General features: G+C 38.2%; 2 protein-coding genes across 3 annotated transcripts in view; both read right to left on the bottom strand.

The window, feature by feature from the left end:
• The window catches only part of STPG2 (sperm tail PG-rich repeat containing 2), a 586,771-nt gene that overhangs the window by 444,605 nt on the left and 114,989 nt on the right, over nt 1-27,177 (bottom strand). The window lies entirely within an intron of this gene.
• Nucleotides 1,970-3,180, bottom strand: LOC116869792 (COP9 signalosome complex subunit 5). Its single transcript, XM_032861377.1, has one exon. The coding sequence runs from the start codon at nt 3,070-3,072 to the stop codon at nt 2,068-2,070; it is 1,005 nt and encodes a 334-aa protein (XP_032717268.1). The 5' UTR covers nt 3,073-3,180; the 3' UTR covers nt 1,970-2,067.

Raw genomic sequence — 27,177 nt, 5'->3', positions numbered from 1 at the left:
TATGCAACAAAAGATGACAGTAACAACAACTGAGATTTACTAAGCACCTACTATTTGTCAGGTATTACTACTTCGATTCAAGACAAAAAAAAAAAAAAAAAAAACTGTGCCACAAATTACTTCCAAAAGCAACAGAGTTTAAAAGCATATGAGACAGATATTACTGGTTGCTACCACATCCCAATTTCCACTCTCCCTTTTCACCACCACCTTCTGCCAGAGAAGGGTGGCCATGTGACAATACCCTGGCTAATGAATATAAGCATTTGTCTGAGAGAGAAAATAGAAGCTAGAGCAGGACTGACAGAAAGACAAGTTCAATTCTGAAATATTAGTTTTGTAGTTGTTATAAAATGTCAAGGTAGAGATGTCATATGGACTGTAATTCATAGAAGACTGGAGTTCAGAGAGTTCAGGGTATAAATACATAGTGGAAGCAATCTGTATATTTGAAAATGATCAGTACAAATAGGTGGTACCTAAAGCCATGAAACGAAATGTGGTTTCTGGGGAAATTATATAAAGAAAAATTATATAAAGAAAGGTCTTAGAATATTATGCAAGATTTATGTGATTCTTTTATATATTTTATTATTTTAATTTGATCATATTCTAATATCATTCATCTTTTTAATGGCCCATATGAATTAATGAATCATTCTAGTCCTAGACTTTATTCTAACAATTTTTCAATCATATACCATATTCTTCAGCTAATATCTAGACTAAATATTTTGGCAAGACTGGTGGTTATTCTATTTTCTAGAGCTGAATTAACATATCTATTCTAATTCCTTAAAAAAATGATACTCAGCATCCTTTTTATAATATAATATAATATATTAGGAGAAACAAATTTATATAATATAAACATAATGAGAAGAATTTATAAGCAACTTAAAGGGAAAGTTTGCAACTTAAAATATTTTCAGCATGCTTCTAGCAACATAATTTTTGCTATTTGTTTATACTTAGCACTGTGTTCTTAATAAAAGGAAAGTGTCTTTTCGTTTAAAATTAAAAATAAGTATGCTCTGGATTTAGTTAACTTTTTAAGTGACTCATCATAATGACTGATCAGCCAAAGAAATATATATCTTTTACTTGAGAGTGTAGAAAAGAACATGTGTCTCTTATGTTCATTTTCATAATTCTAAGATAAATTTTGGTTCATTTAGAAAGTGTAATTCATTCTTTCTGATCTCAGGAAACAAACACCCTGTGTAAAGAACTAATTTTAAAGAACTAATTAAATTTAAATAGAACCCAATCAAATTAACATGGCATGGAAAACTCCAAGTGAACAAAACAGAATTGAAAGGTAACTCCATGTTAATAAGAGAACTACAAGTGTCACTGGGTCTCAGACACAACAATTCCGTTATATACCACCAAAATTAGAAAATTAAGTGACAGGATATGCTTTGTAGGATAAATCATAAACTAGTTAGCTTACCATATGTTCAGTAACAGAAATGGAAAATAAAAGTAGTTTTCCCATGTAAATCTAAACAAGTATATTAGGAGAGACAGAATTCAAGCCACTAGGTTTGACTGTATATTGTTGCTTTGGAGTAGAGGGTTATTTTATGCAGTCCCAACCATTCCAACATGCAATGAAGTAAGGCTGATGAAAAGCTACTTAAATTCCTTAATATATCTGCTGAAATAACAGTTCATATTAACACTGGTGTTAGCAATGCAGTTCAGTCAAAATACAGTAAATCTGAAATTACCCTGCCAAGTACTGAACTAGAGTAAATAGGACTAAGTGTGACTATCCTGAAAAATCTTACCACAATGATCAAGAATTATGTAAGAGTTTTGTGCTCAAATATTTTTCACCAAGAGAAAATATATACAAGTAGTTTATATAGTTTCCCCATAATTACTGTATCTTTTTTTTTTTTTTTTTTTTTTTTTTTTTTTTCATTTTAAAGAGTTTTATTACACGATGTTAATAAGCACCTTATACTTCTAATCAGATTTTTGGTAACTGGTTTTAAAGTGTTACTTGAGTATTTTTCTCATACTGGCTTTCAGTCAAAAGTACTACTTAGTGATTGTTTAAGAGATGTTAATTTGATTAAACAGTTTATCCTTAATAACCTGAGACATCAATCCATGGATAGCTTCTATGGTAGTTTTGCAGCTGTCTCTTGTAGCTTTGGCAAGTTTGTCTTCTGACTTTCTGTCATGTGTTTCTAAACCCAACATGAAACTCCCTCGTCCCAGCTGGGCTTCTGACTGTTCTAATTTTTCAGACAAATCAAAGACCTGACCAGTGGTATAGTCTGCATTAGTAAGCAAACTAGAGGAACTCAGCGTATTCACCCAATATTTATTCCACAAAAGCTCAAGCAATTTGCGATCCAATGAGGATTTGAAATATGAGACTTCTAAGGCATAATATTGTTTGCAATGTACACCAAAGTCTTCTATTTTATTAAGTGGGATAGTCTGGTACTCAGAAGGTCCTTCATCAGGGGGTTTGTAGCCCTTTGGGTATGTCCTAAAGGCTCCAAGATTCACTTTCCCTGCAGATATTGTTCTTGTTGGGTCAATTACTACTGCTACAAATGGTTCCTGGAACTGCTGATTGAGCATCTGAGTACTAACATCAATCCCAGAAAGCCAGCAGCCATAGCCAGGATGGCTGTGATACCAGCCAATTGCATTTTCAAGGCGGCCAACCTGTTTGGCGTTTTCTATATATGCAGCCATGTACTCATATGCAGCAGCCTGAGCATTTACTCGGGTTTCAGTGCCCTCTACAGGCAAAGCAAAACTGTCCATAATGATCATGGTTTCACCGTCCACCTTTCCCAGCATTAAGCCCATCACTTCTAAGTTGCCTCCCGATCTGGCATGCATCACCATTTTCAGTAGAGCCAATGCTGAGATTTTGCAGTACTTAAAGTAATGGTGGTCCTTAGTCCAGGGCTTCGCCGCCAGTATTTCTTGCTGTTGTTTCTTGTCGTATTTGTAGATTTCATCGATACTCTGGGCTTCCTGCATGTTGTTGGCCAATTCCCAGGTTTTCTGAGCCATACCACTCCCGGACGCCGCCATCGCCGAGGAATCGGAGAAGTTGTCGTCTCCACAACCGAGACGCAACTTTACCTCGCTACTAGGTTCCCGGGTGTGGGCTTCGGACCCTTCCCACCACAGGTACAAACTCGTACTCTAATTACTGTATCTTATATGGTGGATTATCTAGTAGCAGCCAAGATTTATAATGTCTGTTTTGGTAAATTAGTGCCAAGTAAATGTTCAGAGTTCATTAACATTTATTACTGTGCAATGCAACATGAACTTCTGAATAGTTACTTAATATGAGTGTATTCTTCCTGTTCTTTGCAAACCCAAATTCCCTTTTTAAAGGAAAAAGAAATAACACTTAATAATACAAAGACAACTGAACACATCCAGATAAAATGATGTTAAAAGTTATAAATCTTAAATGAAGCTAAAGAACCCACATAAGATTAACTGATATTACATTGACATGGATGAAGAATTCAAATGTCTACTGGAGCTGAAGTTTCATGGAAAATGGTACACTGGAAATCATTCACCCTCACTCCCGGGGGTAGAATTTAATTAGTTCCAGTTGATTGTTGTTAGAATGGGGTGTTGGTTTTTCGTTTTTGGTTGCTGGGGATCTCTTTTTTGTTTTTTGTTTGTTTGTCTGTTTGTTGATTTGATTTGAGAAAGGCTGAAAATCTGGATTTGTATACGAAATGTTACAAGTTACAAATGCTGGCAATTAATTCCATTTTTTATAACTACAAATTGGCCATAATCCACTTGTGGATTAAATTCAACCTACTGACTGCTAGATTCCACACTCTGCTTAATCTATCTTACTCTGAATATATTAAGAACATATCTCTTTATATGAATTCCCGCATATAACTTGAAATCTCACAAAATCAAAGGTCTGATAAATGAGCTGGAGTTTTCCATGCCTTGTTGGCAGTATCAGGATAAAATAATAATATTCATAATTACAAGTGATTAGCAGACACTCGATCTTTACACACACTGATGGTTCTGAAACTAAGATTGCCTACATCTGAAGTATTATCTCTGAAATGCTGTATAGGAAAGGGCTCAATTACTCATACTTATTTTCACTGGATTACTTTCATGTGATCAGACCACTGAATCACATCAAAGGCACGGCCTAACACCATGAAGAGACTGTTTTGTCTTCACAATTCTCATTGTTATGAGAGAGATGATCTAACTTCCTGTTACATTCCCAAGTTAGTGAATACAATAAACTAGGAGTTTCCATTCTTCTACTCTTCCAGTTCTCTAAGAAGTGTACGGATAGATGTTGGTGGCAACCAAAAAATGAAGTGTGAAAGCTCAGGTGGACAGAATTATAGACCCCATGACAGAGAAGTTTGATCAAGTAGATCAAGTCATCAAGTAATGAAATTACCAGGATAAGAACTTTCTCTGACTCTGTGTGGTGGAATGTCAATATAGATTTCATAGGGATATAAAGGTCAAGATGATGATGGGGAAATTCTAATTCCCTAAATTGAGGATACTTGTGATTATCTCAGAGCACTGAAACAAGGCATTTAATACCCAAGGTGAAGAAGATTCTTTGCCTGCTCATAAAGCTTAATACCGCTTAATGGGTAATCAGTGCACATGAAGATCATCAATTTTGGGTAATTTTTTAAAAATATGTTTCTTAGTCTTCTTGATAACAAAAAACCTAACCATAATATTTTTAAATAAATAAAATGTTTTATTTCAATGAGAAGGATAATATTGTTTGCAGTCTTCTACCAAGGCAACATTATAGAACTCAATGGTGGATAGCTTAATTTATCATATAGGTTACACTTGCAGTTGATTTCTCATGCTAGCTTCTACTAAATTAGAAATTTTAAATTCACAATCATAGATCATTGTAAATGTCACCAAGTGTTTAGTGGCTGCCAGAAAGTCTGGATATTCATATCAAACACAAATGGCCCAGAAATTATGGAGAGACAGCTCACTGCAGACTACTTTTACCACTCTAATAGATGATAAATTCTAACATTTTACAGCCAAAAGCTGGAAGGTTGGATGTTTCAACTTGGAAGACAACAGTAAATGTATTTCTAATCCACTCTTGTTTTCAGTTCTGGAAATTATTTCTTCATGCTCTGTTGCAGCATTTGGATGTGCATTATATATTAGTTAAATAATATATCATCAGATTCTTTTTCCAAAAACTAAAAAAGACATTGAGCTGGGAAAATGTCCAAATGTCAAACTCAAGCTATTTGTATTGCAGTTTCGTTGGCTTTAAAAATCGGGAGAAAATATCCTCAATGTTTAAAAGCATAGTATTTTGGTTTGGAAGTGAAGGGTTCAGATCACTCAAGGTACTAAGATATGTTCCTTGAAAAGACCACATGAAACTATAATGGTCTTTACTGGCATTAAGTTTATATTTTATTTCAACAATTTACATAATCATCTGTCTCCTCGCCAACACTCTTAATTTTAGTTTGATCCAACATTGTGTGTTGTATCCATTACTCATTTCTTCTTTATCCATATTTAAAATACATAGATACACTAACTGCAATTTGAATATATTCATACTTTTCACTATTTATTTCAAATACAATTTAAAATCAGAAAGCATAATGTTGATTATCAACTCTTCTATAAACAAAGCAGAGTATGGAAAGCCACTCAGGTGGAATCTCTTATTTACATAACACTCTTCCATACTGCCAGTATGGTTGGTGCTATCCACTGCTGATTCCAATGCAAGTTTTCAAGTCCATGGGTGCCATAATATTAAATCACAGAAACATTACTCCTTTTGCTTGAGTTTCCAAAGAGAGATATAACTAAAATTGTCAAATTCTTTCCCAAATATATATGTAGCACAAATAAGCAAGGATTGATTCATATTCCGCAAATCAGTGGTTTAACACAAGTATAAACCAAAATATCTATCCAAGGTGCTAGAAGGATTGTCCTCCTTCTGGAAATTCTAGGGAAAATTTTGTTTGCTTCCTTTTCTAGTTTTTAGAGGTTTGTTCATGGCCCCATATTACTCTAACCTCTGCTTCTGTCATCACATTGCCTTCTCTGACTCTCCTGCATCCCTCTTAAAAGGATCCTTGTAATCACATCTGGACTGTCCAGATAATCCAAGGTAAACACCTCATCTAAAAATACTGAACAATTATATCTGCAAAGATCTTATACATGTAAAGTAATATATTCACAGGTTCTAGGATTTAGGCATCTTTGGGGAATTAGTTTTTGCCTACCACATACAGCTCATCTATTTGGGCCTCTTTTCTCCCTCAATTATATTTTGCTCAGTAAATTTTGCCTGCCTTTCTAATAATTCAATATATGCAAGCCAATTTTTTAAATTCACTTTTCTAATTGTCCTTAACTACAGGTTTCATATAGTCTTAGTGTATTTTCTTAGTAAGATGTATTTTCAGAGCCTTGTATAGATAATTTTAATACTTCAAGATTCCGTTCATTAGGAACATTTTACCTGATTCAGATTTTAAATTTTATAATATTAATTTTATTTAATTTAGCTTGTGCTTCTAAATTTTAATTCTAGGGTGTTATGATCTTTGTATATTTTCATTCCTTCTCAATTATTATGACCTTAAAACTTATTATCAGACAAGATGGTGGGGAAGTAGGAGGAGGCGCCTTTTCAACCTGTACCCTAAAGTGAGCTGATTACCTACCAAAGAACTCCGATCACCCATGAAATCAGCCTGAGATCAGAATTTTACACGTCTGGATCACTACAGGGGCAGAAGACGTCAGTGGGCAGGTAAAGTGGAGTGGGAACCTCGGACTGATATCAGAAGATAAACAAAAGGGGGAGGGAGCCACCAGAGGTGACCGGTTGGAAAGTAATACCCCTAATACGAGAGTGCCCTATATCTGGGGACGAGCGTTAATTTGGAGACTGGTTGAAAGCACTCAGAAAGAGCAAAGAATTGCGGGGGGGGGGAATTGTGGGAATCGGGGCGGCTAGGGACAGGGGCTTAAGTCCCTGGACCCAGGACAGCCTCCCCTGGCGCTGAGCCAGAGAGTGTGCGGCAGAGAAACCAGGTCTTGGTCCCTGAGCAGCCAGCGCGCCCGAGAACACATGGGGTCCAGCTCCTGTGAGGGGCTGGGAGCCTCACCAGACAGACGGCAGAACACTGATCCATGCTACAGAGCCTGAGACACGCGCGCCCCTCACCCTCCCCTCAGAGAGGTGTGCGAAGGCCCAGCCCGGTGCTCTCGGACCTGCGCCCTGCTCTCAGAGCCTGAGATGGCGTGCTCAACCCACAACCTCCCCTGAGAGAGATGCACGCAAGCCTGGCGCTCTTAGACCCAGAAAGACCAGGCACTCCCAGCCCGGGCCAGTGGGAAAATCTCAGTGTGCGATCGCTGCCTGGAACCTCTCTGGCGGTCTGGAGCTGCCCAGACAGCCACCGCTGCCATGGTTTTGGGTACAAGCAGAAGATCCTGCGTCCCCAGGGACCTCAACTCGGAACCTGCTCTGCCAGTGGCCAAGGGGGAATTTATATGGACTCTCCAACACCCACAGGGGACCAGACTGAGGCTTCTCTCTGAGAGGGAGGTCAGGGTGCAGTTTGCTTTCCTCTAAACCTACAAAAACCATCAAAAGCAGTCAAGGCGAGAGGGAAAAAAAAAAGTGAACAAACATAAAAACCTCCAGAGAACAAAAACCTGAAAAAAACGGGTTTCCTCAGAGCCCACCCCCTTGAGGGGGGCAGAAGGACTTAACTCAGGGAACATCACTGACTGAAAACCCACGTGGCAGGCCCCTCCCCCAGAAAACCAACCAGGAAAGAAAAAGAAAAAAAAAAAAAAAAGACTACAAGAGAACAACCACCACTACTTCATAGGACAACTTTATTTTTAACTCGTTCCCACTATTCTGGTTCATTTTTTTTTTTTATATATAGATAATTTTTAACCTATTTACCATCACAGTGAGATGTCCAGTACATCAAATTCCATAATAACTTTCTAACCTGAACTTTTTGACACATACACCTGTATTTTTCTTTTGCATTTCTATTTTTTTAATTTTTTTCCTAAATTTTAGTCTAGTTTATTCCTTTTTTATTTTTATTTTCTAATATTCATATAGAGTTAAACTTCACAGTAATCCCCTTTCTCCAATCAACGCTACCCCTATAGGTAAACCAATTTTTAATCCCCCTTTAACTTAGGAAAGTTGAGTCCTTTAACAAAGATATCAAGATACATCCAGGAAGAATCAAAACAAACTTCCTCGCCCACATTGAGAATTTATAACCACTCTCCCTTCTTTTCCTTCCGCCAGTGTTTCTGCATTTTTGTGTTTGTCCTGATAGTATATAAATCTTATTCTTGGGGTTCTTTTTGACAACGTTCTTCCTTTATTTGCATATATTTTTTTTCTCTGTCATACACTTTTATCAGTCTTTTTGTTTGTCTGTTTTTGTTTGTATACTTCATCAATCTTACCTTGAGTCCCATTTGGGCTTAACCTTCTCTTTTATCTTCCCTTTTTTTCCTTTCTCTGTCCTCTCTCTCTCTCTTTCTCTCTCTTTTTTTTTTTTTCTTGTTTGGGTGGGGAATCCTGATTGTTCAGAAGCGTTCCAGGGTGCACCTTGACTGCACCACGGTCGATACATCCACCTACATCTGTTCAGTCATCTCTTACCAAAATGACTAGGAGAAGGAATGCCCAACAGAAGAAAAATACAGAGGATTGGCCTTCTGCAACAGAGCTAACAGCTATCAACATAGACAATATGTCAGAAAGAGAATTCAGGCTAACAATTATCCAGGCAATAGCTAGGTTGGAGGAAGCCATGGATGACCAAACAGAATTGATTAGGGCTGAACTGAAAGCGACCAGGGATGATGTTTACAATGTTAGGGCAGAGCTGAAAGCTACCAGGGATGAGGTTCACAATGCTCTCAATGAGTTCCAATCTAATCTAAATTCTCTAAAAGCTAGGGAAACTGAGACAGATATAGAATTAGTGATCTGGAGGACAAACAAATAGAAAGGATCAGGAGGAAGCCTGGAACAAACAGCTTAGAAGCCACGAAAACAGAATCAGGGAAATAAATGATGCCATGAAACGTTCCAATGTCAGAATTATTGGAATCCCTGAAGGGGAGGAGAAAGAAAGAAGTCTAGAAGATATAGTGGAACAAGTTATTCATTTTCCCAATCTCGTGAATGGAACCAGCATTCATGTCCTAGAGGCCAAACGGTCTCCACCCAAGATTATAGATTCCAGAAAAACATCAAGGCACCTGATAGTCAAATTGAGGAATCATAATTGTAGATATAATCTCTTGAAAGCCGCTAGGACAAAGAGGCTCCTTACTTACAGAGGAAAGCCCATCAAAATAACGTCAGACCTGTCCACAGAGACCTGGCAAGCCAGAAAGGGCTGGCAAGATATATTCAGGGCACTAAATGAGAAGAACATGCAGCCAAGAATACTTTATCCAGCAAGACTGACATTCAAAATGGATGGAGAGATAGTTTCCAAGACCGGCAAGGTTTAAAAGAGTATACAACCACCAAGCCGAAACTGCAGGAAATATTAAGGGGGGTACTCTAAAAGAGGAAAAATCCTAAGAATAGCATTGAACAGAAATGTAGAGACAATCTACAAAAAGAAAGACTTCAAAGGTAACACGATGTCAATAAACACTTATCTATCAATAATCACTCTCAATGTGAATGGCCTAAATGAGCCCATAAAATGACACAGGGTTGCAGACTGGATAAAACAATAGGACCCATCCATATGTTGTCTACAAGAGACCCATTTTGAACCTAAAGATACACCCAGACTGAAAGTGAAGTGATGGAGAAGCATCTTTCATGACAATGGGCCTCAAAAGAAGGCTGGGTTGCGATTCTCATATCAGATAAATTAGATTTTAAACTAAAGACTGTAGTCAGAGATACAGAAGGACACTACATAATTCTTAAAGGGACTATCCACCAAGATGATCTAACAATTGTAAATATGTATGCCCCAAATATGGGAGCAGCCAATTACATAAGAAAACTGTTAATCAAGATAAAGAGTCATATTGATATGAATACATTAATAGTAGGAGATATGGGGAGGAGTCAAGATGGCGGAGAAGTAGCAGGCTGAGACTGCTTCAGGTAGCGGGAGATCAGCTAGATAGCTTATCTAAAGATTGCAAACACCTACAAATCCAACGGGAGATCGAAGAGAAGAACAGCAATTCTAGAAACAGAAAATCAACAACTTTCTGAAAGGTAGGACTGGCAGAGAAGTGAATCCAAAGCGACGGGAAGATAGACCTCGGGGGAAGGGGCCGGCTCCTGGCAAGCGGTGGAGCAACGGAGCACAAAATCAGGACTTTTAAAAGTCTGTTCCGCTGAGGGACATCGATCCAGAGGCTTAACTGGGATGAAGCCCACGCGGGGCCAGTGTGGCCTCAGGTCCTGCAGGGTCACAGAAGGATCGGGGTGTCTGAGTGTCGCAGAGCTTGCAGGTATTAGAACGGGGAAGCCGGCTACAGAGACGGAGCCGAGGAGTGAGCTCACAGCTCGGGCTTACCTTGAACCGGTCGCAGGCTTGGTCAGCTCGGAGCGCGGCCGGAGGCCAGGCAGACGGGAGTAATTGGGCGCTGTTCCCTGAGGGCGCACTGAGGAGTGGGACCCCGAGCTCTCGGCTCCTCCGGGCCGGAGACTGGGAGGCCGCCATCTTCATTCCCGTCCTCCGGAACTCTACGGAAAGCGCTCAGGGAACAAAAGTTCCCGAAAGCAAACCCGAGCGGATTACTCAGCCTGGCCCCTGGTAAGGGCGGTGCAACTCTGCCTGGGGCAAAGACACTTGAGAATCACTACAACAGGCCCCTCCCCCAGAAGATCAACAAGAAACCCAGCCAGGACCAAGTTCACTTATGAGGAGTGCAGTTTCAATACCAAGGAGAGCCGCGTAATTCCAGAGGAGGAGAAAGCAAAGCACGGAACTCATGGCTTTCTCCCCATGATTCTTTAGACATGCAGTTAATTTAATTTTTTTTTCTTTTTCAATTTTTTTTTCTCTTCTTCTGCTAAATTTTTTTAACTTTTACCCTTTTCTTTTTTAACGTTTTTTAACTAGTTTATCTAATATATATATTTTTTTCCTTTTTATATTTTTTCATTATTGGTTTTCTTTCTTTATTTCTTTTTTCTTTTTTCTTTTTTTTTTTTTTCTTTCTGAACCTCTTTTTAATCCCCTTCCCCCCCCCCCTCCCGATTTGGGATCTCTTCTGATTTGGCTAAAGCATATTTTCCTGGGGTTGTTGCCACCCTTTTAGTATTTTACTTGTTCCTTCATATACTCTTATCTGGACAAAATGACAAGGCGGAAAAATTCACCACAAAAAAAAGAACAAGAGGCAGTACCAAAGGCTAGGGACCTAATCAATACAGACATTGGTAATATGTCAGATCTAGAGTTCAGAATGACGATTCTCAAGGTTCTAGCTGGGCTCGAAAAAGGCATGGAAGATATTAGAGAAACCCTCTCGGGAGATATAAAAGCCCTTTCTGGAGAAATAAAAGAACTAAAATCTAATCAAGTTGAAATCAAAAAAGCTATTAATGAGGTGCAACCAAAAATGGAGGCTCTCACTGCTAGGATAAATAAGGCAGAAGAAAGAATTAGCGATATAGAAGACCAAATGACAGAGAATAAAGAAGCTGAGCAAAAGAGGGACAAACAGCTACTGGACCACGAGGGCAGAATTCGAGAGATAAGTGACACCATAAGACGAAACAACATTAGAATAAGTGGGATTCCAGAAGAAGAAGAAAGAGAGAGGGGAGCAGAAGGTATATTGGAGAGAATTATTGGAGAGAATTTCCCCAATATGGCAGAGAACAAGCATCAAAATCCAGGAGGTTCAGAGAACCCCCCTCAAAATCAATAAGAATAGGTCCACACCCCGTCACCTAATAGTCAAATTTACAAGTCTTAGTGACAAAGAGAAAATCCTGAAAGCAGCCCGGGAAAAGAAGTCTGTAACATACAATGGTAAAAATATTAGATTGGCAGCAGACTTATCCACAGAGACCTGGCAGGCCAGAAAGAGCTGGCATGATATATTCAGAGCACTAAACGAGAAAAACATGCAGCCAAGAATACTATATCCAGCTAGGCTATCATTGAAAATAGAAGGAGAGATTAAAAGCCTCCAGGACAAACAAAAACTGAAAGAAATTGCAAACACCAAGCCAGCTCTACAGGAAATATTGAAAGGGGTCCTCTAAGCAAAGAGAGAGCCTAAAAGTAGTAGATCAGAAAGGAACAGAGACAATATACAGTAACAGTCACCTTACAGGCAATACAATGGCACTAAATTCATATCTCTTAATAGTTACCCTGAATGTTAATGGGCTAAATGCCCCAATCAAAAGACACAGGGTATCGGAATGGATAAAAAACCAAAACCCATCTATATGTTGCCTACAAGAAACTCATTTTAAACCCGAAGACACCTTCAGATTTAAAGTGAGGGGGTGGAAAAGAATTTACCATGCTAATGGACATCAGAAGAAAGCAGGAGTGGCAATCCTTATATCAGATCAATTAGATTTTAAGCCAAAGACTATAATAAGAGATGAGGAAGGACACTATATCATACTCAAAGGATCTGTCCAACAAGAAGATCTAACAATTTTAAATATCTATGCCCTTAACGTGGGAGCAGCCAACTATATAAACCAATTAATAACAAAACCAAAGGGACACATGGGTGGCTCAGTTGGTTGGACGACTGCCTTTGGCTCAGGTCATGATCCCGGGGTCCCGGGATCGAGTCCCACATCAGGCTCCCAGCTCCATGGGGAGTCTGCTTCTCCCTCCGACTTCTCCTCGCTCATGCTCTCTCTCACTGTCTGGCTCTCAAATAAATAAATAAAATCTTAAAAAAATAAAAATAAAAAAATAACAAAATCAAAGAAACACATCGACAATAATACAATAATAGTAGGGGACTTTAACACTCCCCTCACTGAAATGGACAGATCATCCAAGCCAAAGATCAACAAGGAAATAAAGGCCTTAAATGACACACTGGACCAGATGGACATCACAGATATATTCAGCACATTTCATTCCAAAGTAACAGAATACACATTCTTCTCTAGTGCACATGGAACATTCTCCAGAATAGATCACATCCTCGGTCCTAAATCAGGTCTCAACCGGTATCAAAAGATTGGGATCATTCCCTGCATATTTTCAGACCACAATGCTCTGAAGCTAGAACTCAATCACAAGAGGAAATTTGGAAAGAACCCAAATATATGGAGGCTAAACAGCATCCTTCTAAAGAATGAATGGGTCAACCAGGAAATTAAAGAAGAATTGAAAAAATTCGTGGAAACAAATGATAATGAAAATACAACGGTTCAAAATCTGTGGGACACAACAAAGGCAGTCCTGAGAGGAAAATATATAGCGGTACAAGCCTTTCTCAAGAAACAAGAAAGGTCTCAGGTACACAACCTAATCCTACACCTAAAGGAGCTGGAGAAAGAACAAGAAAGAAACCCTAAACCCAGCAGGAGAAGAGAAATCATAAAGATCAGAGCAGAAATCAATGAAATAGAAACCAATAAAACAATAACACAAATCAACGAAACTAGGAGCTGGTTCTTTGAAAGAATTAATAAGATTGATAAACCCCTGGCCAGACGTATCAAAAAGAAAAGAGAAAGGACCCAAATAAATAAAATCATGAATGAAAGAGGAGAGATCACAACTAACACCAAAGAAATACAGACAATTATAAGAACATATTATGAGCAACTCTATGCCAACAAATTTGACAATCTGGAAGAAATGGATGCATTGCTAGAGACATAAAAACTACCAAAACTGAACCAGGAAGAAATAGAAAGCCTGAACAGACCCATAACCAGTAAGGAGATTGAAACAGTCATCAAAAATCTCCAAACAAACAAAAGCCCAGGGCCAGATGGCTTCCCAGAGGAATTCTACCAAACATTTAAAGAAGAACTAATTCCTACTCTCCTGAAACTGTTCCAAATAATAGAAATGGAAGGAAAACTTCTAAACTCATTTTATGAGGCCAACATCACCTTGATCCCAAAACCAGACAAGGATCCCATCAAAAAAGAGAACTACAGACCAATATCCTTGATGAACACAGATGCAAAAATTCTCACCAAAATACTAGCCAATAGGATTCAACAGTACATTAAAAGGATTATTCACCACGACCAAGTGGGATTTATTCCAGGGCTGCAAGGTTGGTTCAACATCCGCAAATCAATCAAAGTGATAAAACACATTAATAAAAGAAAGAACAGGAACCATATGATACTCTCAATAGATGATGAAAAAGCATCTGACAAAGTACAGCATCCCTTCCTGATCAAAACTCTTCAAAGTGTAGGGATAGAGGGCACATACCTCAATATTATCAAAGCCATCTATGAAAAACCCACCGCAAATATCATTCTCAATGGAGAAAAACTGAAAGCTTTTCCGCTAAGGTCAGGAACACGTCAGGGATGTCCGTTATCACCACTGCTATTCAACATAGTACTAGAAGTCCTAGCCTCAGCAATCGGACAACAAAAAGAAATTAAAGGCATCCAAATCGGCAAAGAAGAAGTCAAACTATCACTCTTCGCAGATGATATGATACTATATGTGGAAAACCCAAAAGATTCCACTCCAAAACTGCTAGAACTTGTATAGGAATTCAGTAAAGTGTCAGGATATAAAATCAATGCACAGAAATCAGTCGCATTTCTCTACACCAACAACAAGACAGAAGAAAGAGAAATTAAGGAGTCAATCCCATTTTCAATTGCACCCAAAACTATAGGATACCTAGGAATAAACCTAACCAAAGAGACTAAGAATCTATACAGAGAAAACTATAAAGTACTCATGAAAGAAATTGAGGAAGACACAAAGAAATGGAAAAATGTTCCATGCTCCTGGATTGGAAGAATAAATATTGTGAAAATGTCTATGCTACCTAAAGCAATCTACACATTTAATGCAATTCCTATCAAAGTCCCATCCATTTTTTTCAAAGAAATGGAACAAATAATCCTAAAATTTATATGGAACCAGAAAAGACCGCGAATAGCCAAAGGAATATTGAAAAAGAAAGCCAAAGTTGGTGGCATCACAATTCCGGACTTCAAGCTCTATTACAAAGCTGTCATCATCAAGACAGGATGATACTGGCACAAAAACAGACACAGAGATCAATAGAACAGAATAGAGAGCCCAGAAATAGACCCTCAACTCTATGGTCAACTAATCTTCAACAAAGCAGGAAAGAATGTCCAATGGAAAAAAGACAGCCTCTTCAATAAGTGGTGTTGGGAAAATTGGACAGCCACATGCAGAAAAATGAAATTGGATCATTTCCTTACACCACACATGAAAACAGACTCAAAATGGATGAAGGACCTCAATGTGAGAACGGAATCCATCAACATCCTTGAGGAGAACACAGGCAGCAACCTCTTCGACCTCAGCCGCAGCAACATCTTCCTAGGAACATCGCCAAAGGCAACGGAAGCAAGGGCAAAAATGAACTATTGGGATATCATCAAGATCAAAAGCTTTTGCACAGCAAAGGAAACAGTTAACAAAACCAAAAGACAACTGACAGAATGGGAGAAGATATTTGCAAACCACATATCAGATAAAGGGCTAGTGTCCAGAATCTATAAAGAACTTAGCAAACTCAACACCCAAAGAACAAATAATCCAATCAAGAAATGGGCAGAAGACATGAACAGACATTTCTGCAAAGAAGACATCCAGATGGCCAACAGACACATGAAAAAGTGCTCCATATCACTTGGCATCAGGGAAATACAAATCAAAACCACAATGAGATACCACCTCACACCAGTCAGAATGGCTAAAATTAACAAGTCAGGAAATGACAGATGCTGGCGAGGATGCGGAGAAAGGGGAACCCTCCTACACTGTTGGTGGGAATGCAAGCTGGTGCAACCACTCTGGAAAACAGCATGGAGGTTCCTCAAAATGTTGAAAATAGAACTACCCTATGACCCAGCAATTGCACTGCTGGGTATTTACCCTAAAGATACAAACGTAGTGATCCGAAGGGGCACGTGCACCCGAATGTTTATATCAGCAATATCTACAATAGCCAAACTATGGAAAGAACCTAGATGTCCATCAACAGACGAATGGATAAAGAAGATGTGGTATATATACACAATGGAATACTATGCAGCCATCAAAAGAAATGAAATCTTGCCATTTGCGACGACGTGGATGGAACTAGAGGGTATCATGCTTAGCGAAATAAGTCAATCGGTGAAAGACAACTATCATATGATCTCCCTGATATGAGGGAGAGGAGATGCAACATGGGGGGGTTAAGGGGGTAGGAGAAGAGTAAATGAAGCAAGATGGGATTGGGAGGGAGATAAACCATAAGTGACTCTTAATCTCACAAAACAAACTGGGGGTTGCTGGGGGGAGGGGGATTGGGAGAGGGGGGGTGGGTTATGGACATTGGGGAGGGTATGTGCTATGGTGAGTGCTGTGAAGTGTGTAAACCTGGCGATTCACAGACCTGTACCCCTGGGGGGAAAAATATATGTTTATAAAAAATAAAATATAAAAAAAAAATAGTAGGAGATCTTAACACACCTCTCTCAGAAATAGACAGATCATCAAAGCAGAAAATCAATAAAGAAACAAGAGCATTGAATGACATATTGGACCAGATGGACCTCATAGATATATACAGAACATTCCACCCTAAAACAACAGAATACTCGTTCTTCTCAAGTGCACATGGAACCTTCTCCAGAATAGACCACATACTGGGTCACAAATCAGGACTCAACTGATACCAAAAGACGGAGATTATTCCCTGCATATTCTCAGATCACAATGCTTTGAAACTGGAGCTCAATAACAAGGAAAAGTTCGGAAGGAACTCAAACACCTGGAAGCTAAGGACCACCTTGCTTAAGAATGCTTAGATCAACCAGAAGATCAAAGAAGAACTGAAACAATTCATGGAAACCAATGAGAATGAAGACACTTCGGTCCAAAACCTATGGGATACAGCAAAGGCGGTCCTAAAGGGGAAATACATAGCCATCCAAGCCTCCCTCAAAAAAATCAAAAAATCCAGAATATACCAGCTGTCTCTACACCTTAAAGAACTGGAGAATCAACAACAAATCAAACCAACTCCACACATAAGAAGGGAAATAATCAAGATTAGAGCAGAGATCAATGAGGTAGAAACCAGAAATACAGTAGAATGTTATCAATGAAACTAGAAGTTGGTTTTTTGAAAGAATCAATAAGACCGATAAACCATTGGCCACACTAATCCAAAAGAAAAGAGAGAAAGCCCAAATTAATAAAATTATGAATGAAAAGGGAGAGATCACAACTAACACCAAGGAAGTAGAAACAATCATCAGAAGTTATTATCAACAGTTATATGCCAATAAGCTAAGCAACCTAGATGAAATGGATGCATTCCTGGAAAACTATAAACTCCCAAAATTGAACCAGGAAGAAATTGACAACCTGAATAGACCAATATCTAGTAACAAGATTGAAGCAGTGATCAAACACCTCTCAAAAAACAAGAGCCCAGGACCTAATGGATTCCCTGGGAAATTCTACCAAACTTTCAAAGAAGAAATAACACCCATTCTCCTGAAGCTGTTTCAAAAAATTGAAGCAGAAGGAAAACTTCCAGACTCTTTTAATGAAGCCAGCATTACCCTGATCCCCAAACCAGGCAAAGACCACACCAAAAAAGGAGAATTTCAGACCAATATCCCTGATGAATATGGATGCTAAGATTCTCAACAAGATCCTAGCTAATAGGATCCAACAGCACATTAAAAAGATTATCCACTATGACCAGGTGGGATTCATCCCTGGGTTGCAGGGATGGTTCAACATTTGCAAATCAATCAATGTGATAGAACAAATCAATAAGAGAAGAGAGAAGAACCACATGGTCCTCTCAATTGATGCAGAAAAAGCATTTGACAAAATCCAGCATCCGTACCTGATTAAACGCTTCAAAGTATAGGAATAGAGGGAACATTCCTGAACCTCATAAAACCTATCTATTAAAGACCCACAGCAAATATCATCCTCAATGGGAAAAAGCTTGCAGCCTTCTGGTTGAGATCAGGAACACGACAAGGGTGCCCACTCTCATCACTCTTGTTCAACATAGTATTTAGAAGTCTTAGCAACAGCAATCAGACAACAAAGAGAAATAAAAGGTATCCAAATTGGCAATGAAGAAGTCAAAATCTCTCTCTTCGCAGATGACATGATTCTTTATATGAAAAACCCAAAAGACTCCACCCCCAATCTACTAGAACTCATACAGCAATTCAGTAATGTGGCAGGATACAAAGTCAATGTACAGAAATCAGTGGCTTTCTTATACACTAACAATGAAAATACAGAAAGGGAAATTAGAGAATCGATTCCATTTACTATAGCACCAAGAACCATAAGATACCTGGGAATAAACCGAACCAAAGAGGTAAAGGAACTATACTCGAGGAACTACAGAACAGTCATGAAAGAAACTGAAGAAGACACAAAAAGATGAAAGACCATTCCATGCTCATGGATCGGAAGAATAAATATTGTTAAAATGTCTATACTACCTAGAGCAATCTATACTTTCAATGCCATTCCAATCAAAATTCCACCGGTATTTTTCAAAGAGCTGGAGCAAATAATCCTAAAATTTGTATGGAATCAGTAGAGACCCCAAATCGCTAAGGAAATGTTGAAAAACAAAAATAAAATTGGGGGCATCACGTTACCTGATTTCAAGCTTTACTACAAAGCTGTGATCACCAAGACAGCATGGTACTGACATAAAAACAGACACATAGACCAATGGAACAGAGTAGAGCACCCAGATAGGGACCCTCAACTCTATGGTCAAATAATCTTCGACAAAGCAGGAAAAAATACACAGTGGCTAAAAGACAGTCTCTTCAATAAATGGGGCTGGGAAACCTGGACAGCTATATGCAGAAGAATGAAACTCGACCATTCTCTTACACCATACACAAAGATAAACTCAAAATGGATAAAAGACCTCAACGTGAGACAAGAATCCATCAGAATCATAGAGGAGAACATAGGCAGTAACCTCTTCGATATCAGCCACAGCAACTTCTTTCAAGATATGTCTCCAAAGGCAAAGGAAACAAAAGCGAAGATGAACTTTTGGGACTTCATCAAGATCAAAAGCTTCTGCACAGCAAAGGAAACAGTCAACAAAACAAAGAGGCAACCCATGGAATGAGAGAAGATATTTGCAAATGACAGTACAGACAAAAGGTTGATATCCAGGGTCTATAAAGAACTCCTGAAACTCAACAAAACAGACAATCATATTAAAAAAATGGGCAGAAGATATGAACAGACTCTTCTCCAATGAAGACATACAAATGGCTATCAGACACATGAAAAAATGTTCATCATCACTAGCCATCAGGGAGATTCAAATCAAAACCACACTGAGATACCACCTTACAACAGTTAGAATGGCCAAAATTAGCAAGACAGGAAACAACATGTGTTGGAGAGGATGTAGAGAAAGGGGAACCCTCTTATCCTGTTGGTGGGAGTGCAAGTTGGTGCAGCCACTTTGGAAAACGTGTGGAGATTCCTCAAGAAATTAAAAATAGAGCTTCCCTATGACCTTGCCATTGCACTACTGGGTATTTACCCCAAAGATACAGATGTAGTGAAAAGAAGAGCCATCTGTATGTTTATACAGCAATGTTTATAGCTGTTTATAGCAGCAATGGCTGCTATGTTTATAGCAGGCATGGCCACGGTGACCAAACTGTGGAAAGAACCAAGATGCCCTTCAACAGACGAATGGATAAGGAAGATGTGATCCATATACACTATGGAGTATTATGCCTCCATAAGAAAGAATGAATACCCAACTTTTGTAGCAACATGGAAGGAACTGGAAGAGATTATGCTGAGTGAAATAAGCCAAGCAGAGAGAGTCAATTATCATATGGTTTCACTTATTTGTGGAGCATAACAAATAGCATGGAGGACAAGGGGAGATGGAGAAGAGAAGGGAGTTGAGGGAAATTGGAAGGGGAGGTGAACCATGAGAGACGATGGACTCTGAAAAACAATCTGAGGGTTTTGAAGGGGCGGGGGGTGGGAGGTTGGGGGGAACCAGGTGGTGGGTATTGGAGAGGGCACGGATTGCATGGAGCACTGTGTATGGTGCAAAAACAATGAATACTGTTACGCTGAAAAATAAATAAATAAATAAATAAATAAATAAATATAAATAAATAAATAAATAGCTTATTATCCCCCATGTTACAAATGAAAAACCTAAGAAATAGGTTGAATAACCTGTCCCTGCTCACACAGCTAGTAAGAAGAGGGGAGTGGGGGGAGTAAGGCATATTAAACTTTTCGAAGATAAACTTTCAAAAGATATTAATAAATTTATCTTATTTTTATACAAGATATTTTGAACCTTAGAAGTTCCTTATTTCCTTGTAAAGAACAGATGTTACTGAATTTTATTTAACCTATGTCCACTCACTTTTATTTTCTCTCCTTGTTTTGAGTTTAATCTACTCTTTTTTCTATTTCCTAAAAATGAAGCTGATTTCATTTATTTTACACGTTTCCTCTTTCCTAATATAAACATTAATTCTATGTATTACTCACTAAGACTGTTAGCTCCATCTTACAAACATTGATAAGCTGTGTTTTCATTTTTATTCAGCTCAAAATATTTCCTAATTCCCTCAGGATTTCTTGTTTTACCCACAATTTATTTAAAAGTATGTTGTTGGGGCATCTGGGTGGCTCAGCGGGTTGAGCCTCTGCCTTCGGCTCAGGTCATGATCTCAGGGTCCTGGGATTGAGCCCCACATCAGGCTCTCTACTCAGCAGGGAGCCTGCTTCCCCCACTCTCTCTGCCTGCCTCTCTGCCTACTTGTGATCTCTGTCAAATAAATAAATAAAATCTCTAAAAAAAATAAATAAATGTATGTTGTTTCCAAATATATGTGAATTTTCCATGTATTTTTTGTGATTCGTTTTTTGTTAAATCTGTTGCAATCGAAGAATATATTTTCTATGATTTAAATTCTTTTAAATACATAAAAACTTGTTCTGTTGTCCAGAATATGGTCTGTGTAGGTGAATGCTCTATGTGCACTTGAAAATATGTGTATTTCTACTGCTTTTAGGTAGTGTGCTCTACAAATCTCTAAGAGATCAAGACAGCTTATAGTGTTGTTCAAGTCTTCTGTAAACTCACTAATGTTTTGTTCCCTTATTCTATCAATTATTGAGACCAAAGCAGTATAATATCTAGCTTTAATTATGAGTTATTATATTTCTCCAGTCTATTCTGCCAGTTTTTGCTTCATGTATTCTGAAACTATATTTACACATACATACACATTTAGGATTATTGTGTGTCCTTGATGACCTTTTTCTTTTTTATTATGAAATGTCCCTCTCTATCTCTGGTAATATTCCTTGTCCTCCAATCCACTTTGTCTGATATAACCATTTTCTATTGGTGTTTGCATGGTATGTCATTTTCCATTCTTCTACTTTTAACCTGTTGATCTATACATTTTAAGTGTGTTTCCTTAGAGATAGCATGGTTGTCTCTTGCTTTTACAACCCATATGACAATCACTGTATTCTAGCTGAAGTGATTAGACAATTTGGATTTAAAATAATTATTGCTATGTTGGCATTTTGTTGATAGATGCATAGTTTTTCTAAATTCTCCATTTGTAGCATCTGTCCTTTGGTATTTTTTTCTTATTTCTTGCCTTCTTTTGAATTAATTGAATATTTTTAATGATTGTTTTATATTATTAGCAATTTCCCTTTAACTTCTTTTTAGTGGCTCTCCTAGACATCTTTAACATCACAGTCTAGCTTCAAATCATAGTATGCTACCATAAGTATAGTGAAAGAATTTTCCATCAGTATTCTTCAATTTTCTTCATTCCTTACTTTGAGTTATTGTTATCTTATATTTTGCTTCTATCTATTCATAAACACCCAAACATTATTACTAGTTATTCTTTAGACAGCCAATTATCTTTTAAAAAGAAAAAAATTTTAGGGGCACCTGAGTGGCTCAGTAGTTAAGCCTTTGCCTTCGGCTCAGGTCATGATCTCAGGGTCTGGGATCGAGCCCCACATTGGGCTCTCTGCTCAGCAGGGAGCCTGATTCCCCCTCTCTCTCTCTGCCTACCTCTCTGCCTACTTGTGATCTCTGTCAAGTAAATACATAAAATATTAAAAAAAAAATTTTTAAACATCATTCATATTGATTTATATATTTGCATTTCTGGCACCATAGGCGTCAGTGTCTAAGGAGTTTGGGTACTTTATTACTTGTATCTTCTGGACATGCCTGGGTATGGTCGCTTATATGCCATTTCCACGTTATTATACATAATTGCTGCACACTCCAAACCTTATGGGCCAGTTCGTTAGAAAACACCCAGTTCATGATGGCAAGCTTAGGCTACAGGGTCATCTGATGGTTAGGTATTCACTTTCTATCAAGGCCCAATAGCAAGCCAGAGCTGTTTTTCCTAAAGAAAATAGTTATCTGCAGAAGAGGACAGAGAAGTGCTCCAAAATCCTAGAGATATATATACTCTTATTTTCATATTAGTACTTGCCAAAAGTTTTCTACAGCATTTGAATTTGCAACAGATACTTCAAGTACAATAAAATATTCTGAATCATAAGGCCAAGTGAAAGAGTGCTTGAAATGCAGCCTGGACTTGCTGTAGAACCCTCTCTTGCTCTGGTTAAAACTGGCAGACTTATCCGATCTCAGTAGTTGGGCCAAAGTAACCCACGCAAATGCAATACACATTTCCCTCTAAAAACCATAAAGGTGTGCCAAGAGTTGTGCTTCTTTTTCATAGTAGGGATATGAAAGAAATAGCAACTTGCCCTTCACCTTGGAGGGAATATCTTGACATAATCCAAACCACTAGACCTCTCAGAAAAATCACTGAGAAAGGAGGTCCCTGAAATTTTACGGGGTTTATCTTCTACTATCTGATATATATATGTCTTCCTAAGGTATATCAAGTTCCTGTTAATTCCTGTTCATCAAATCTAGTCAAGTTAATTCTATCAATATAGTGGACCATGTTGTTTTACTCTAATACAGAAACTATAGCTGGGACAGCAGCTGCAATCCGCATCACAACCTGATTAAGTTTATGATGATACACAATCATTCCCTAAAATTCATCTGACTTCTCCACAAATCAAATTGGATAGTTAATAGAAATGTAATAGATATCATCACTACTCAATCTTTCAAATCTTTTGATGGTGGCTCTAATGTCTGTAATTCCCTAGGAATTCAATATTGTGTCAAGCTTAATACCTCAGCAGGGAATAGAATTTTCAAAGGCTTCCACTTAGCTCTTTCTACTGTAATGGCCCACATTCCATATGTCAGAGAGCCACTATGAGGATATTGCAAGTCTCTAAGTGTATCTATTCCAATTATACTTTCAGAAACTGGAGTTATAAACACAAAATAAATCTATGAACAAACTGCCTTCTACGAGTCTAACTTCAGTTAAGACTTCATCTATCAATTGACCCCCATACTCCCCGGTTTGACTACTGGACCACAGTGGTATTTTAAGCCCCTAAGAATTAGCATCAACTCAAAGCCAGCAACCAGTCTTTCCGACAACTTCCTTTTTCCTAGAGTACTCAAGTAACTGGACCCAGATCCCATTGTACAAGGATTGAAGAAAAATTGATAGGATATACATGTGGCAAATTGCTGTGTCTGCAAAAGGAGCTCTAAAGGCACCTGCTTCAATTGGCACTGCACCATAATCCTCCACAATTAATAGCTCAATTAACTGTGATGCCACTTTATGCCATGAATTATTAGTACACCACTTCCCATTACAAGGAAATCAACACTGTGCTCAAGCCTCACAGTATGGCCAAACCAATCCCAAAATCTATCTTTGATAGTTATCTTTTGGGACACCTCCCCTTTGTATCAATTCTGGATTGGTCAGAGGCCAGGTGAGAGAAGCCAAGTTAGTAATTTGAACAGGGAATACTTAACATAAAAAAATTATTAACAGGTAAAAGGTAGTCATCCACTAAATGTAATAAAAGAATACTCTAATTGAAATACAGTAATTGCTAATGGAAGAAGCATTTACAACCTCTAGAACTGAGGGAGGACAAACATGGAAGAAACTAAGACTTTGTAAGAAGGCAACTCTCACAAACTAAGGCTGGATTCTAACCTAATTAGACAGGGTGTGGCTAGAGAAAACTGCAGTGGGTAGAAGTATGCTGCTGTGTCAAAGGGCTTGAATAGTTCACAAGAAGTTGCCCACTGGGGCACTGGTGGGCCAGCATTTGTCCTCCAGAAAGCATTCCCTGGGGCATGGTGGCCTAAAGCTGATCTGCAGGAAGCTGTCTTTTAGGGCAATAGTATGCTGAGTCTGGCTCTCAGCCTCCTGGGTGCCTGAGAAGCTAGCTGAAATTGAGCACTATTCCTGAACTGCTGGTAACCATGCCACACAAGGAAGAAAATGCATATCAGAACCAGGACAACAAGCCTATTCCTCTGCTACTCCTAGCTCTATCCCTCCAATACCATGTATTGACAAAATCTAACATTATACCAGCTGGCAAAAGAGAAATGTTTACATGTCCAACTCTAGCATCACAGTGTAGGGCAGAGAAAGGTAGATGTAGAGCTGTGGGACAATAAATAAATAACTGGCACATGGAGACAAGATCGGAAGCCTGACGAATATCGCTTATTTTGGAGCTAAACTACTGGGATACAAAGACAAATCATAACACAGTAAGATATTTTCATTCACAATTCTCCTTTCAAGAAATGAAACAGCTTTTTTTTTTTAAGAATTTATTTATTTATTTGACAGAGAGAGAAGTCACAAGTAGGCAGAGAGGCAAACAGAGGGGGAGGGGGAAGCAAGCTCCCCACTAAGGAGAGAGCCCAATGCGGGGCTCAATCCCAGGACCCTGAGATCATGACCTGAGCCAAAGGCAGAGGCTTAACCCACTGAGCCACCCAGGTATCCCTGAAACAGCTTTTGTCAGAACCTATGGTACATAGCTAAGCCAAATTAGAAGAAAATGCATAGACTTAAAAACTCATATTAATAAACAGGACACATAATTACAGGTGCAATGTAGGACTGTACAAAATAAAATTTCTGGCCATCCTAGAAATAAACCAAAAAAGTACAATAATTTAACATATGATAAAAATAGCATCTAAAAATAGTGAGTAAAAATATATTGATAAATGTTGTTTTGGGGGGGTTCCTGGGTGGCTCAGGTAACTATCTGACTTTGGCTCAGGTCATGATCTCAAGGTCCTGGGATTGAGTCCCACCTAGGCTCCATACTCAGTGGGGAGTCTGTTTGTCCCTCTGCCTCTACCCCCACTCATTCTCTCTCTCTCTCTCTCAATCAGTCTCTCATATAAATAAATAAAATCTTTTAAAAAAAATGTCTGTTGGCATAATCAATGGCCTTTTGGGAAAAAGGTGGATCTTTCCTGTAAATAAATCAAAATGTATTTTTTAATAAAACCATAAACGTACTAAAGGAAACCACGCAAAAGGTATTTTAGAATAGGAACGTATAGAAGGCATTTTAAATTATGATATAAAACTCAAAAGCCATAAAAAGAAAGAGGGATAAATTTGACCACAAAAAATTCCAAAACATTTGTACTACAGAAATTATCATAACCAAAGTCTAAAATCAAATAACAAACTGGGAGGTAATATTTATAACTCAATCACAAAAGGGTAAACTTTAGTATATACAAAGTTCCTATAAAACTGTAAAAAAAAAAATCTAATTTTAAATAAGCAATACAAAAAATATACAAACAAATCTTAACCCTATGAAAAGCTGCATAATTTTTCATAAGAAAAATGAACTGAGATGTCATTTTCATGTATAAGATTTTAAAAGATCCAAAATTTAGATACAGACCACTTTACTGGCAACAAGAGAGATAGAAACACTCATATATTTATGGTGAGAGGGTAAACTGGAATTATCTAGCACCATTACAAATGCACATATCCTTTTAAACACCAATTCAAAAGTTAGTAATCATTTTATGGATAGAATTACATATGTGTAAAAGAGCAAATACAAGGTTATTAATTTTAGCACTGTCTGAAAAATAGCAAAAGCCTGAAAACAACATGATTTTGCATCAGTATGGAACTGTCAAAGTAAATCATGATACGTAAGTATGACGCAATGCTATATACCTTTTTAAAGATTTTATTTATTTGACAGAGATCACAAGTAGGCAGAGGCAGGCAGAGAGAGAGAGGAAAGGAAGCAGGCTCCCCGCTGAGAGGAGAGCCCGGTGAGGGGCTTGATCCCAGGACCCTAAGATCATGACCCGAGCCGAAGGCAGAGGCTTTAATCCACTGAGCCACCCAGGCACTCCTACCTTTTTTTAAAAAGGATATTCTTTATAAACAGATATGAACATATCTACTTCTGTTAAATTTTTAAGAAAAGCTTCAGAAGAATACCTAGAATCTCTAATTCTAATTAGAATAAGCTAATTTCACCTAGAAAATCTACCATTTCTGTGAAAACACAAAGTAAAAATGTGTATGTATATTACTAGTATGTGCATAAAATTTTTCAAGAGGTAAGGTCAACTAGGGTCACCTGTGTGGCTCAGTTGGCTAAGACACTGCCTTCAGCTCAGGTCACGATCTCAGGGTCCAGGGAGCAAGCCCTGACTTGGGCTCCCAGCTCATCTGGGAGTCTGCTTCTCCCTCTCCCTCTGCTGCTTTCCCTGCTTGTGTTCTCTCTCAAAGGAATAAATAAAACTTATTAAAAAGAAAAAGAAAGAAAGAGAGAAAGAGAAAAAGAAAGAAAGAAAGAAAGAAAGAAAGAAAGAAAAGAAAAGAAAAGAAAAAGAAAGAAAGAAAGAAAGAAAGAAAGAAAGAAAGAAAGAAAGAAA

The sequence above is a fragment of the Lontra canadensis genome, unplaced genomic scaffold (assembly GCF_010015895.1).
Source record: "Lontra canadensis isolate GAN:19392208 unplaced genomic scaffold, GSC_riverotter_1.0 scaffold1, whole genome shotgun sequence".
NCBI classification, from domain to species: domain Eukaryota; kingdom Metazoa; phylum Chordata; class Mammalia; order Carnivora; family Mustelidae; genus Lontra; species Lontra canadensis.
This window is presented reverse-complemented; position numbering and strand designations above follow the sequence as displayed.

Excerpts from the sequence above, each read along its gene's own strand:
- LOC116869792 (XM_032861377.1), bottom strand. The coding sequence starts at position 3,072 with ATGGCGGCGTCCGGGAGTGGTATGGCTCAGAAAACCTGGGAATTGGCC.